General features: G+C 37.3%; 1 protein-coding gene across 1 annotated transcript; it reads left to right on the top strand.

Annotated features, from left to right (window-relative positions):
* Nucleotides 1–3,394: 3,394 nt before the first annotated feature.
* Nucleotides 3,395–8,572, top strand: LOC123699306. Its single transcript, XM_045646233.1, has 3 exons — nucleotides 3,395–3,862; nucleotides 4,169–6,338; nucleotides 6,537–8,572. Exons 1-3 carry the CDS (start codon nucleotides 3,395–3,397, stop codon nucleotides 8,570–8,572), a joined length of 4,674 nt encoding a protein of 1,557 aa, XP_045502189.1.
* Nucleotides 8,573–13,074: the final 4,502 nt, after the last annotated feature.

Here is a 13,074-nt window from a genome sequence, read left to right as displayed (position 1 = left end):
TAGTGGAAACATATTTCAATAAATTTAAGCATGTGATAAAATAAAGACGTCGCGTCGTCTCAATATATTTTACTTAATATTATGTAAGTGTTTAAGTACTGCAAATTTCATAAAAAAAAGGTAACGGTAAACTTTACCTGATGTTTGTATAATAAACAAGGTAATTTACACCGTAATGGGAATAATCTTAAAATGGTTTTATATATTCGTATACCTGTGACATTTATTCGCCAAACTTGGAATGCTGTTTCGGGTAAAAATATTTTTTGAAACGGATTAAACTAATGTTTTTAATCCTTTATGCAAATTCAAAGCCATGGTTACCTATCCCGTATTTCTGGGATTCTCCGATGCTACATCTTCTTTATCAGGTTTTGTTCAAACCAAAAAATGCCGAATAATAAAAAAAAAATGTCATAAGGGGTAACAATGGTGAACCTGTTCGCTCCACTAAAGTGTATCGTTTACGAATGCCACCACATACTTACTAGTTTCTACGATATCATGTCGTTCTTAATGTTCAGGCTAATAATTGTGGAACGCTTTACCTGAAATAATAAATCCCACCAAAAACATTTTCATGTAAAATGTTGCCAAGACGAGCCCATATGACTCGCACTGTCAAAAAGTTATCAGATCTCATGTAGAGCCAAGCTTCTAACACTACACGCCCTAACTCTACAAGGCCTAACTTCACAAACTCTACACCTTAGTCAAAATATGTGGCTTGGCCATTTCGCTACATTCACATCGGCGTAAGGTGAAAAATTAATTCACTGATCATAACTTTTGTGTTATACAATAGTTCTTGTAGTAACGAACGGCCAAGCCACATATTTTGACTAAGGTGTAGAGTTTGTGAAGTTAGGCCTTGTAGAGTTAGGGCGTGTAGTGTTAGAAGCTTGGCTCTACATGAGATCTGATAACTTTTTGACAGTGCGAGTCATATGGGCTCGTCTTGGCAACATTTTACATGAAAATGTTTTTGGTGGGATTTCATTTCTTTTTGTAAGTTGTTTGTAACAAAATTTTATATGTCGATTAAACTTTTAATTTTTTTTTAACAAACATATATATGTCGGAGTATTGATTTATTCAGTTGGTATTAACGCCATCTATTGGTAAAGTTGGGAATATTTTGAATATTGACATAGTAAGACTTGAAGTAGTAACGAATGAATTTATGACAATGACAAGTGACAATGACATTTTCCCTGAGTCAGTAGTTTGGCAGGTTGGGGGGTGTCAGTTCGAACGACACTTGCCGCCCGACAGTCAACCGCGCTAGTTGTGCGCACTGATTCTTTTTATTATTTTACGATCATGGCGGACGTTGAAATTAATCGCGAGGAATCTCCGAAAGCAGCGGTGGGATCTGACCATCATTCCTCCAGTGTTTTTAACCGACACCCTGCTACTACGAGCGAGACATATTTCCGAGAATCGGCGAACCAATCCGCCGAATCAAACTGCGGCGAACAATCTACGTCACGAGGTACCGAAAACCGTAATGTGCCTAATAATAGTGCTTTTCCTGATGTGCCTCCTGAGATGTGGACTTCATTTTTCCGTGGAATGGCGGAGACTTTTCGCAATAACGAAAACCAAACTTCAAACCCCAAACCACCTTTGAAGAAGATGAAACCGACTGAAGTGTACATTCCGTCGTTCGATCCGGACGATTGTGAGTTTACGGCGGCGCAATGGTGTGCCGAAATCGACCACCATCGGACACAGAACTCATGGACGGATTATGAGACGAGAAATGCTGCCTTTACGCATCTACGCGGCCGAGCACGGAAGTGGGCGTCCAAATCATATCCTTTGTACAATACGTGGGATGAAGCGAAGGAGCGGCTAACAAGACAATTTGCCTCCACTAAGCGTTTCCACGACCTTTTCCGGGACATGGTGCAGTATACGAGTGACCGCGCCGCTAGCTACGTGGAATACTCCACCAACAAGCTGGCGATGATCGATCGACTGGAGACAGCGTGGAGCGAGGCTAACAAGATCGAAGTCGTCATATCAGGTATCTCTGAGAATCAGGTACGAACAGATTTATTAAAAAATACCCCCGCGGACTTTGTAACATTAGATAGACACCTCGCTACCTACCCTCAAATTAATAAAAATAATAAACGACCTTCAATTTCGAACTCTTTTTGTAGTGACTTTAAGCAGCGTAAAATTGAAACAAATGACCATGTTATGTGCCACAATTGCGGCAAAATGGGGCACTATAAGCGAAATTGTAAATTCCGTCCGCATACTAAGGTTTTACATTCGGAAACGTCTCAATTAAAACGTTCCCCGCCTGTCGATAAAAATGTTCAGTGCACTTATTGTCGCAAATTGGGGCATACAGAGCAGGTATGTTTCTCTAAACAACGCGACGAAAAATTAAAAAAAAAGTAATGATACAAAGTCCGTTAATGTGTGTGTGTAGACAGAATCGCCGTAACTATCGCTGACGTTATAACCGGTGTACGAGATCTTGTATTTACGCGTTTAACTGGTGCTCCACTTCCACTCATTCTTTTTCCTTATTACTTTGCCTATAGAGATCGATGATTTTCACTTAGAGGTCGATTTTTTTGGTGGTAGACTCTCAGGCTTTACCTCATGACGTCATTGTAGGGCGGGATGTTTTTACGCGACCCGGGGTAAACTTAATTATTAATAATCGTGGCGTTCACGTTTCTCGCGATGTTCGTGCGGATGTTTGTGCTTTGCAAAGTGCCGATATAGAAGCGATCGATACCGACCTTACAGACATCCAAGATATTGCTCGTTTACGTTCTATTATTGAAAATTTTAATGAGAACTTCGTAAAGGGGAACTCTCAGACGGTCGTAACAAAAATCCACCGATAATCAACGCGCTGGTTAATGAGTATGAAAAGCTGGACCTGTTCGACATCAGACGTGACGTAAAGGTCAGGATGGACGAGACGACAAAGCTCGGGAGCATATCTGGAGGACGTGCGCAACATATTGTGTGTCATGAAAAGCTAAGGAATTATCCTACGAGTTTACCAGAAATGTCTAATCAACTTGTTGATTTGTAATAAGAGTGAGTGTACGCGCCGCCGCTAGTATGTAGCTTTAGAAATTAGTAACCATATTACTTGTTCAGTGATCTGTGTTAGTAACGAAATAAACGTTATCAAGATTAGACGTGCGTTTTACTTAATCAAGTTTTACCAAGCAAAAGTGAACCTTATTGCCTCAACATATGGTCCATCGCCGGATAGTATCAATGAGCGTTAATGCTAATTACATCGACGAACCGGTTTCTACGGAAGGATTCTATTGAGTGACAAGTTACAGATTATTGTTATTTACTTTACACGTTTATTCGTTACTCGTACAATATTGATAAAAGACTAAACATGAGTGGTGTCGAGCAGTTACTGGCCTTATTGGAGGATACGGCTTTATTGTTACAAAAGGCGCAAACTAATTTAAAAAAGTGTCCAAAACAACGACTGACGAAGGGGTACGTGGAAGCCCGCTTACAAAGTATTGAGGAGTATTGGAACACTTTTAAAGAGGCTCACAATAGTTTGGTGAGAACAGTGCCTAAAGAAAAGAAGTCTGAAATATCGTATTTTGTGAACGAAGATTTTTTTGTATTTGAAGATCTTTATTTATGCATCAAGGCCGATCTAAAAGATCTTTTAATAAACGCTAATAAGAGTCCTGCCTATGGAACAAGTTTGGAAGTAGCAAATAACGCAAACGAGCAGTTAAAGCTGCCTAAAATCTTGCTACCGACGTTTTCGGGGTCATATGAAGATTGGCCCTCGTACAGAGACATGTTTCAGTCATTGGTGCATAATAACTCCGCGCTTGGGGATGTACAAAAATTATATTACTTAAAGAGTAGCTTAACTGGTGAAGCTGAAAATATATTAAAACATGTTCAGATAACACAAGCGAATTATGAGCAATCCTGGAATTTATTAAATAAACGATTTGGAAATAAAAAAATGATGGTTAATTCAATATTAAAAAGATTATTTAATCAAAAGAAAATGAGCTCACAAAATTATAAATTAATAAAGAACTTACTGGACACTACCACAGAGTGCCTTAATAGTTTAAAAAACATAAACATAATCACAGACTCTTGGGATCCTTTAATTATATTTCTGGTTGTACAGAAATTGGACCCAGAGTCACATAAAGATTGGGAAGAGTATGTCCAGAATGATACCGACAAATTACCAAGTTGGGAACAATTACAACAGTTTTTGCAATTAAAATTTCGTACTTTGGAGTTATTATCGCCATCGACATCTAAAGAAAGGTCATTCCATATAGCGACGCCCGCAGTGCAATTTAAACCCTGTCCAAAATGTCAACTAGAACATGCTTTATGCCACTGTAAAGAATTTATATCACTTACACCACAACAAAAGAATGAGTTTGTTCGTTCCAATAATATTTGCTTTAATTGTTTATGCAGTGGGCATGTGGTGAGCAAATGTCGTTTGCGGGTTTCTTGTAAGGTATGTCAACGGCGTCATCATTCTTTGTTGCATCAGTCAATGGCCGTGGTCAAACCCAGCAACATAGAATCGCACTTTAATCAGGTGGAGGATGAGATAGACGAAGAACAGCAGGAGCAACACTTGGAGGAACAGGTTAACACTATCTCTTCTTTCGTAGCAACCAAACAAGGTTCTGCTCTGCTAGCTACCGCTCTTGTCCCTGTTACAGATGGCGCCGGCAGAATAACTGTACTCCGCACGCTAATAGACCAAGGCTCACAAGCGAACTTTATAAGCGAACGAGCTGCTCAACTGCTTAAAGTTAAACGTAAACCATTGGCTATAGATGTAAGTATTACGGGAATAGGATCTACACAAACTAAGGTAAAACACACGGTGGGATTAGAGCTTTTATCAAGATATGACGACAAGTTCCAACTGTTCATTGATGCATATGTCATTTCTACTACTCGTTTAACAAATGTGTTACCATCCAAACATTTGATAGACAGTGAAAATTCATGGTCACATCTTCAAGGTCTTGTATTAGCCGATCCCACATACAATATACCTGGACGGATTGATATGCTGCTGGGCGTAACCACATATGCACAAATAATCAAAGAACCTTTGATCAAGGGTCCTCCTGGTTCACCATGCGCACAAGAAACAAGCTTGGGATGGATATTATTCGGTTCCGTGTTAGACAATACGGAAATGAAATCTAATAATGAAATGCTAGTTATGCACCATCGTATAGATGTGGATGAAATGTTGCAAAGGTTGTGGGAGCTGGATCCTGAAACAAACAAAAAATTAAGCATAGAAGAAGAAACATGTGAACGAACATATAAAGATACATATACAAGGACAGCGGAAGGAAGATATGTTGTAAAATTACCTGTAAAACACGAACCCCCACGAGCAACACAAGGTGATACCCGTGATATTTCAATTTTCAGATTTAAGCAATTAGAATCCAAATTTGTCAAATCCCCGGATTTAAAGAGAGAGTATATAAATGTGATTAATGAATATTTAAAGTTAAACCACATGGAGGAAGTTCCCGAAAGCGAAATTAATAACCCATCTATTTACTTACCGCATCATGCAGTTATTAGAGAAGCAAGTGATACAACAAAAGTTAGAGTAGTTTTCAACGCGTCTGCAACAGGTAAAAATAATATATCGCTCAATGACGACTTACTTGTTGGTCCACTGCTACAAGAAGATATGAGATCCTTGATTATGAGATGGCGACTTCGGAAAATTGCCTTTGTCGCAGACATAGAAAAAATGTATAGGCAAATATTAATAAAAACAGAGGACGCTGACTATCAAAGAATTGTATGGAGGAATAGCATTGATGAACCTATAAAGGATTATCGTTTATTGACAGTTACTTTCGGCACAGCATCGGCACCTTATCTTGCTGTAAAAACTCTTCACCAAATTGCTAACGATGAAGGAGAAGGCTATCCTGCGGCTGTTAATGTAATAAAAAATGATTTTTTTATGGACGATTTACTATCCGGTCAGGATTCGGTAGAAGATGCTACAAAAATAGCGAAACAAATTTCAAATATACTTAGTAGAGGAGGAATGAAATTACAGAAATGGTCATCAAATAATAAGGATTTTTTGAAAAACTTTTCTTCCGATGAACTAAGCTCTCGCCTGAGTATAGATTTTAAGTTTGAAGGAACAGTAAAGACGTTAGGGCTATCATGGAATGTGGTCGATGATACTTTACATTATTATGCTGACTTACCTGCGTCACCGGCAAACATAACCAAAAGAACCATACTCTCGGAGATTCAACGCTTGTTTGATCCTCTCGGTTGGTTAACTCCTGTACTCCTGCCTGCAAAAATTATAATTCAAAAATTGTGGTTGATGAGAATTTCTTGGGATGAAGAAGTAGTACCTGAAATAAAAGAAGATTGGTTAAAGATTAAAGAAAGTTTAAGAAATATAAAAGATATAAAAATAAATAGATGGTTATACAGTCATACTAAAAATATGTCTGATGTTACAGTGCATGGCTTTTGTGATGCATCTTCAAAGGCATATGGCGCAGTAGCTTACCTGAGAGTCAAAGTAGAAAATAATACATATGTTACAGGCATTATAGCTGCGAAGAGTCGCGTTGCACCTGTTAAACCTGTATCCCTGCCTCGTTTAGAATTATGTGGCGCAGTTTTACTTGCCAAATTATTAAAACAAATAAGTGACGCTACACACATACCAACCGATCGGATATATGGTTGGACAGATTCAACCGTAGTTTTGTCCTGGCTTCAAGGAGATCTTTCTCGATGGCAAACCTTTGTACGGAATCGGGTTGCAACTATATTAGAAACTATAGGAAATAAATGGTACCACGTACCTTCTGTAGAAAATCCTGCCGATGTTGCTTCACGTGGAATGTTATTACCTGAACTTAAAAATTGTAAATTATGGTGGGAAGGTCCAAAATGGCTACGAGATGAGCAGCTTTCTTTGAAAAATTCCGTTTATAACACTAACCTAGAAAAAAGGAAAAATATTATAGCAAATACAAAAATAGTAGATGAGGCACATTGGTCAAATAAATTTAAAAATTTTAATAACTTATATGAATTACTGAGAGCAATAGTCTATTGCACACGGTTTCTGAATGTAAGGAAAATTAAAGAAGTTAAGGCTATAACTACAAATGAGCTACATGACAGTTTAAACAAATGTGTAAGATTAGACCAAAGGGAATCTTTTTCAGTAGAAATAGAAGATTTAAAACAAAGGAAAGAAATAAAACGCAACAGTTGTATTAAAAATCTTAATCCTTACCTGGACGCTGAAAATATTCTCAGGGTGGGCGGCAGACTCAGGCATGCCCATCTTGTAGAAATCGAGAAACATCCCATGATTTTAAGCAATAAGAGCTGTTTAACTACTTTAATAATAGCTGATGCACACAAAAAGACGCTACACGGTGGTACACAATTGACTATAAATTATATAAGAAGCCGTTTTTGGATTATTAAAATTAAATCACTTGTTTCATCATATATCAATAAGGGCTTTATATGTGCGAGACTTAAAGCAAAACCCAGATTACAAATTATGGGAGACTTACCTGAGATGAGGGTGACTCCGTCACGGCCATTTTTACACTCCGGCGTAGATTTTGCTGGTCCACTGCAAATTTTAACTTCAAGGGGTAGAGGGTCCAAAACCAATAAGGCATACATTTGCATATTTGTATGTATGTCTACCAAAGCAGTTCATTTGGAATTAGTTGGGGATTTAAGCACTGATTCTTTCTTAGGCGCGTTAAAACGTTTTGTAGCTCGAAGGGGAAGATGTAGCCACATTTGGAGCGATCAAGGCACTAATTTTGTAGGTGCCAACAAGGAATTGTTGGAGCTGTTCCAACAGGCTAATTTACAAATACCAGGCCATCTACCAGCTACTTTAGCAGAAGATGGCATACAATGGCACTTCAATCCACCTTACAGTCCAAATTTTGGAGGCTTATGGGAAGCGGGGGTGAAATCCATCAAATATCACTTGCGAAGAATTTTAGATAAGCATCTAACTTTCGAAGAGATGACAACATTACTGTGCCAGATAGAAGCATGCTTAAATTCCAGACCGTTGTGTCCAATCGACAATACAGATACCGATAATTTGAATATTCTTACACCTGGTCACTTTCTCATTGGTGAAGCCCCATTCAATATACCAGAACCAGACTTGAGAGACATAAACCTTAACAGACTTTCACGATGGCAGTATGCACAAAGGTTACTACAAGACTTTTGGAAGAGATGGCAAACAGAATATTTGTCACGTCTACAGCAACGACCCAAATGGCTAAAACGACAAGATGAATTCAAAGTGGGAGATGTGGTTCTGGTCGTGGAAGAACATTTACCTCCTGGTAAATGGGCTTTAGGTCGTATCCTAGAAAAACATTCGGGAGCAGACGGGATATGTCGTGTGTATTCTTTAAAATGCCGCGGAAAATTGATGAAGCGATCAATTTCCAAATTATGCCCATTACCTATAAATAATGACTTGGATTTTTGAATATTAGTTGCCTATTTAAATTATAAAAAAAAAATGTTATTACATAATTAATCTAAATGTACAATGTTTAGATAATAACAGATACTGATTGTTGATTTATATAACTTAATTTAAAAATCATTTTGTTTTTGTTTATTTGAAGAATGCATGTTTAAGTTTAGATTCGATGGTATGTAATGCAAAACGTTAAGCAAAAATGTTAGCCAATTAAGATAAAACCTAGTTACCTATAGGTTTTGGTGGGCGGTATGTACGCGCCGCCGCTAGTATGTAGCTTTAGAAATTAGTAACCATATTACTTGTTCAGTGATCTGTGTTAGTAACGAAATAAACGTTATCAAGATTAGACGTGCGTTTTACTTAATCAAGTTTTACCAAGCAAAAGTGAACCTTATTGCCTCAACAGTGAGTTTTATTTTTCTAATCGGCTTTAAAAATTATTAATTAAATATTGAGTTAAGTTAAAATGATTAGTCGCCAAAGTAAACGGCATTTGCTGAGATACACGATTGTATTAATTATGTCAACGGTTGCGATATTATGTGCTTTTTTTTATTTTTGTTGTTGATGTTTTGGTTAAAAGAAATGCTTAGAATTTATTTTGTTGATCGATGCTAATAAATGATCGCATCTCTAGACGCTTGTTTCCTTTTCTTTCCTAAGGGGAGTCGATGGCGTAAATTTTGCATTGGAAGCTCCGCGCTTCGTGCGAAATTTTAGTGTTGGGAGCCCCGCGCTTTACGCGTAAATTTAGCATTGGAAGCTCCGCGCTTCATGCCAAGGTTTAGCATTGGAAGCTCCGCGCTTCATGTGTTGGCACTACATTGGAAGCTCCGCGCTTCGTGTGTTTGCTCTATCTACATTGGAAGCTCCGCGCTTCATGTGTTGGCACTACATTGGAAGCTCCACGCTTCGTGTGTTTGCTCTATCTACATTGGAAGCTCCGCGCTTCGTGTGTTTGCTCTATCTACATTGGAAGCTCCGCGCTTCATGTGTTGGCACTACATTGGAAGCTCCGCGCTTCGTGTGTTTGCTCTATCTACATTGGAAGCTCCGCGCTTCATGTGTTGGCACTACATTGGAAGCTCCGCGCTTCGTGTGTTTGCTCTATCTACATTGGAAGCTCCGCGCTTCGTGTGTTTGCTCTATCTACATTGGAAGCTCCGCGCTTCATGTGTTGGCACTACATTGGAAGCTCCGCGCTTCGTGTGTTTGCTCTATCTTTCTACATTGGAAGCTCCGCGCTTCATGTGTTTGCTCTATCTACATTGGAAGCTCCGCGCTTCATGTCTTTGCTCTATCTACATTGGAAGCTCCGCGCTTCATGTGTTGACTCTACATTGGAAGCTCCGTGTTTCGTGTAGGTTCTACGCTGCAAACTTTGACGCAAAGTTGTGACCAGAGCTAAATAGGTTTAGAAATCGCGCGAGAACGCGCTAACTGTCAGAATGGCCGTGTCGGAGTATTGATTTATTCAGTTGGTATTAACGCCATCTATTGGTAAAGTTGGGAATATTTTGAATATTGACATAGTAAGACTTGAAGTAGTAACGAATGAATTTATGACAATGACAAGTGACAATGACATTTTCCTTGAGTCAGTAGTTTGGCAGGTTGGGGGGTGTCAGTTCGAACGACACTTGCCGCCCGACAGTCAACCGCGCTAGTTGTGCGCACTGATTCTTTTTATTATTTTACGATCATGGCGGACGTTGAAATTAATCGCGAGGAATCTCCGAAATATATATCTAGGGGTACCAAGTTTTAGATTATTAGATTAGACCTCTAGCGTCATCAAAATTTAATTTAAAATTACAGGTCTCATACAATCTCCCATCCCCTAGTTTAAGGGGATGGGGGAGGAAAGTTACAAGTTTTATAATTTTTTTGTTGTTTGTGTGCTAATACTAGCTTACATACAAAATTTCAGCTTTCTAGGACATTAGGAAATACCATAAGAATTTTGATGATCATCAGTGAGTCAGTGACGAAATTAGCGTTTTTTAGATATAAATAAAATCTGAAGTATAAAAGCTAATGTCATTAAAACTTATTAAGTTTAATAAGTCCGCTATTGACAATATATCCCGAAAATTTTGTTGATCTAGCATAATCCAAACCCAAGTTATGAGGGTTCAAAAAAACGTCGAAGCGCTTCGAGAAAAGGTAGGTAGTGCCCGTCGCTTGTTCGCTTGGCTCGTCTTGGCGGGGGCACTACCGTGACCCCAGATAAGGCTCAGTCGTATAAGTATATAATATATTGTAGGTACTATAATATACCTACTTAACCTACTACATATAATATATCTTTATCACATTGTAATATAAATATACTTACATATTTTTATGGCTTTTTTTACTGCAGATAAGCAATAGGTACTGCTGCACTACTGCAGGTGCTGCGCCCTCTGGATCTGCCTATTTTTTAGTATATTTTACGATTTAAGCTGTCTATAGAGTTATTGCTTATAATATGAATATATTGATTGCACTGAATACGATAAAATACTACTTATACTATCCTACTTATACTATTGTGAATATATTCTCATATAATTTATTTTTATACATAAGCCCATATATATTTTATTTAATCTTCCATATTATATATTTATGCTTTACTCAGTAGGGTAGAGCAGTAGTAGTAACTCTCCTCTAACTGTAATTTTTCTCGGTACGTCTGTTTTTCTGGAAGAAATTGGCATTTAGCGATAAGACGGCCATTTGTTTTAATATATATTTAGCTTAAGTTTTTACATAAATATACTATAAAACCGCCTATGGTCGTTTTTTTATATCATCACGGATATTGTGAATACTAGAATTAAATGACTTGGTTCTGGGAAAACCGTAAAACTAAAATACGCAACGGGAAAAAGGTCTATCGATAATCTGGTTTTCATAAAACATCTAGACCGTTTTTTTATCTTTAACAATTCATAAGACATAACAACACTTGTATAGAAAGGATAAAATTTACAAAATAATAAGATAGTCCAGTCTGTGGGGAAATGTAAGCCTCTACTCTACAAAAGGTGGCGTAGAAAATGTTTTGAAACAATATTGTTTAGGTATGAAAGGTTAATAAAAATCCAAGTTTTCGACCTTGACGGACCCAGGCGCTAGCCGCCATCTTGAATCAAAGGTGCTAAAATTAGGTATATTTTAAATAACTTCTCAATTGTTTACTAAATCACAGAAGTGTCTATGAGGGGTTTAAAGAAAACAAAATTACCTACATTTTTTTCATACTTGATTATTCTGTAAGTCTTAAAGATAAAAAGTTACAAGCGACGGAAATAATAATATTTACAGAAATCATATAATTTTAATTTTGTTTAAAAATTGTGCAGCTATCATTTTTTAATTCTTTTTGATGGCCCGGGCTGGTTAATGCTGGTTAATAAATTCATCACAGTCTTCGTTATCTATCTGAATCTCTACTGCATTTTCACACAACTGACCACTACAGAATCCACAAACAATAGAGCATTTTAATCCAGCTTTTCTGCAACTACATGCTTTGCTGCATCCTTTTTTACAGTGGCAAGAAATTACACTTAAAAGCATCTGAGTTGCTGCTTTCTCTGTCGTTGTTATTGGAGTGAGCCTATTGGTGTCATATCTTCAGCCCCAGTCTTCTGGATTTTTTTCAATTCCATACCATTTTTGGACTTGGTGGTATGTCCTAAACGCATGATACCATGCAGCGTCCTTTGTTGGCGGCAAAGAAGCAAGTTTAAATTTACTTTTTATTGATAACTAAGGATTCCTTATCCATGTCCCCTCTGTTAGCGTGCTCCAGCGTCTTCGATTTCTTCTGGTCATGACGACGAAATTTCATGGTTGGAAACTAAAAATACAGACAATGAAACAGAAAATTTCAGCGAAGATAATGAAGAAGCCACCATTAACCAGCCCGGGCCATCAAAGAGAATTAAAAAATGATAGCTGCACAATTTTTAAACAAAATTAAAATTATTTGATTTCTGTAAATATTATTATTTCCGTCGCTTGTAACTTTTTACCTTAAAGACTTACAGAATAATCATGTATGCAAAAAATGTAGGTAATTTTGTCTTTTTTAAACCCCTCATAGACACTTTTGTGATTTAGTAAACAATTGAGAAATTATTTAAAATATACCTAATTTTAGCACCTTTAATTCAAGATGGCGGCTAGCGCCTGGGTCCGTCAAGGTCGAAAATTTGGATTTTTATTAACCTTTCATACCTAAGCAATATTGTTTCAAAACATTTTCTACGCCACCTTTTGTAGAGCATAAATACCTACAGACTGGATTAAGAATAATGAAGGAAAAAATGTAGAGCATGATGAAAATATAATAATTATTAAATTCAGTCAATTTAACTTTATAGAAGCCAAGAGGGAAGAACTAGTAGGTATCAATTTTTAATATTTTATTTACACAAATGTTTTATCAAACATTTACATATTTTGAACAGGGGCTTAAATATATACCTAGTAAATATTCAAAAACA

Source organism: Colias croceus, chromosome 17 (assembly GCF_905220415.1).
Source record: "Colias croceus chromosome 17, ilColCroc2.1".
Lineage (NCBI taxonomy): Eukaryota > Metazoa > Arthropoda > Insecta > Lepidoptera > Pieridae > Colias > Colias croceus.
This window is presented reverse-complemented; position numbering and strand designations above follow the sequence as displayed.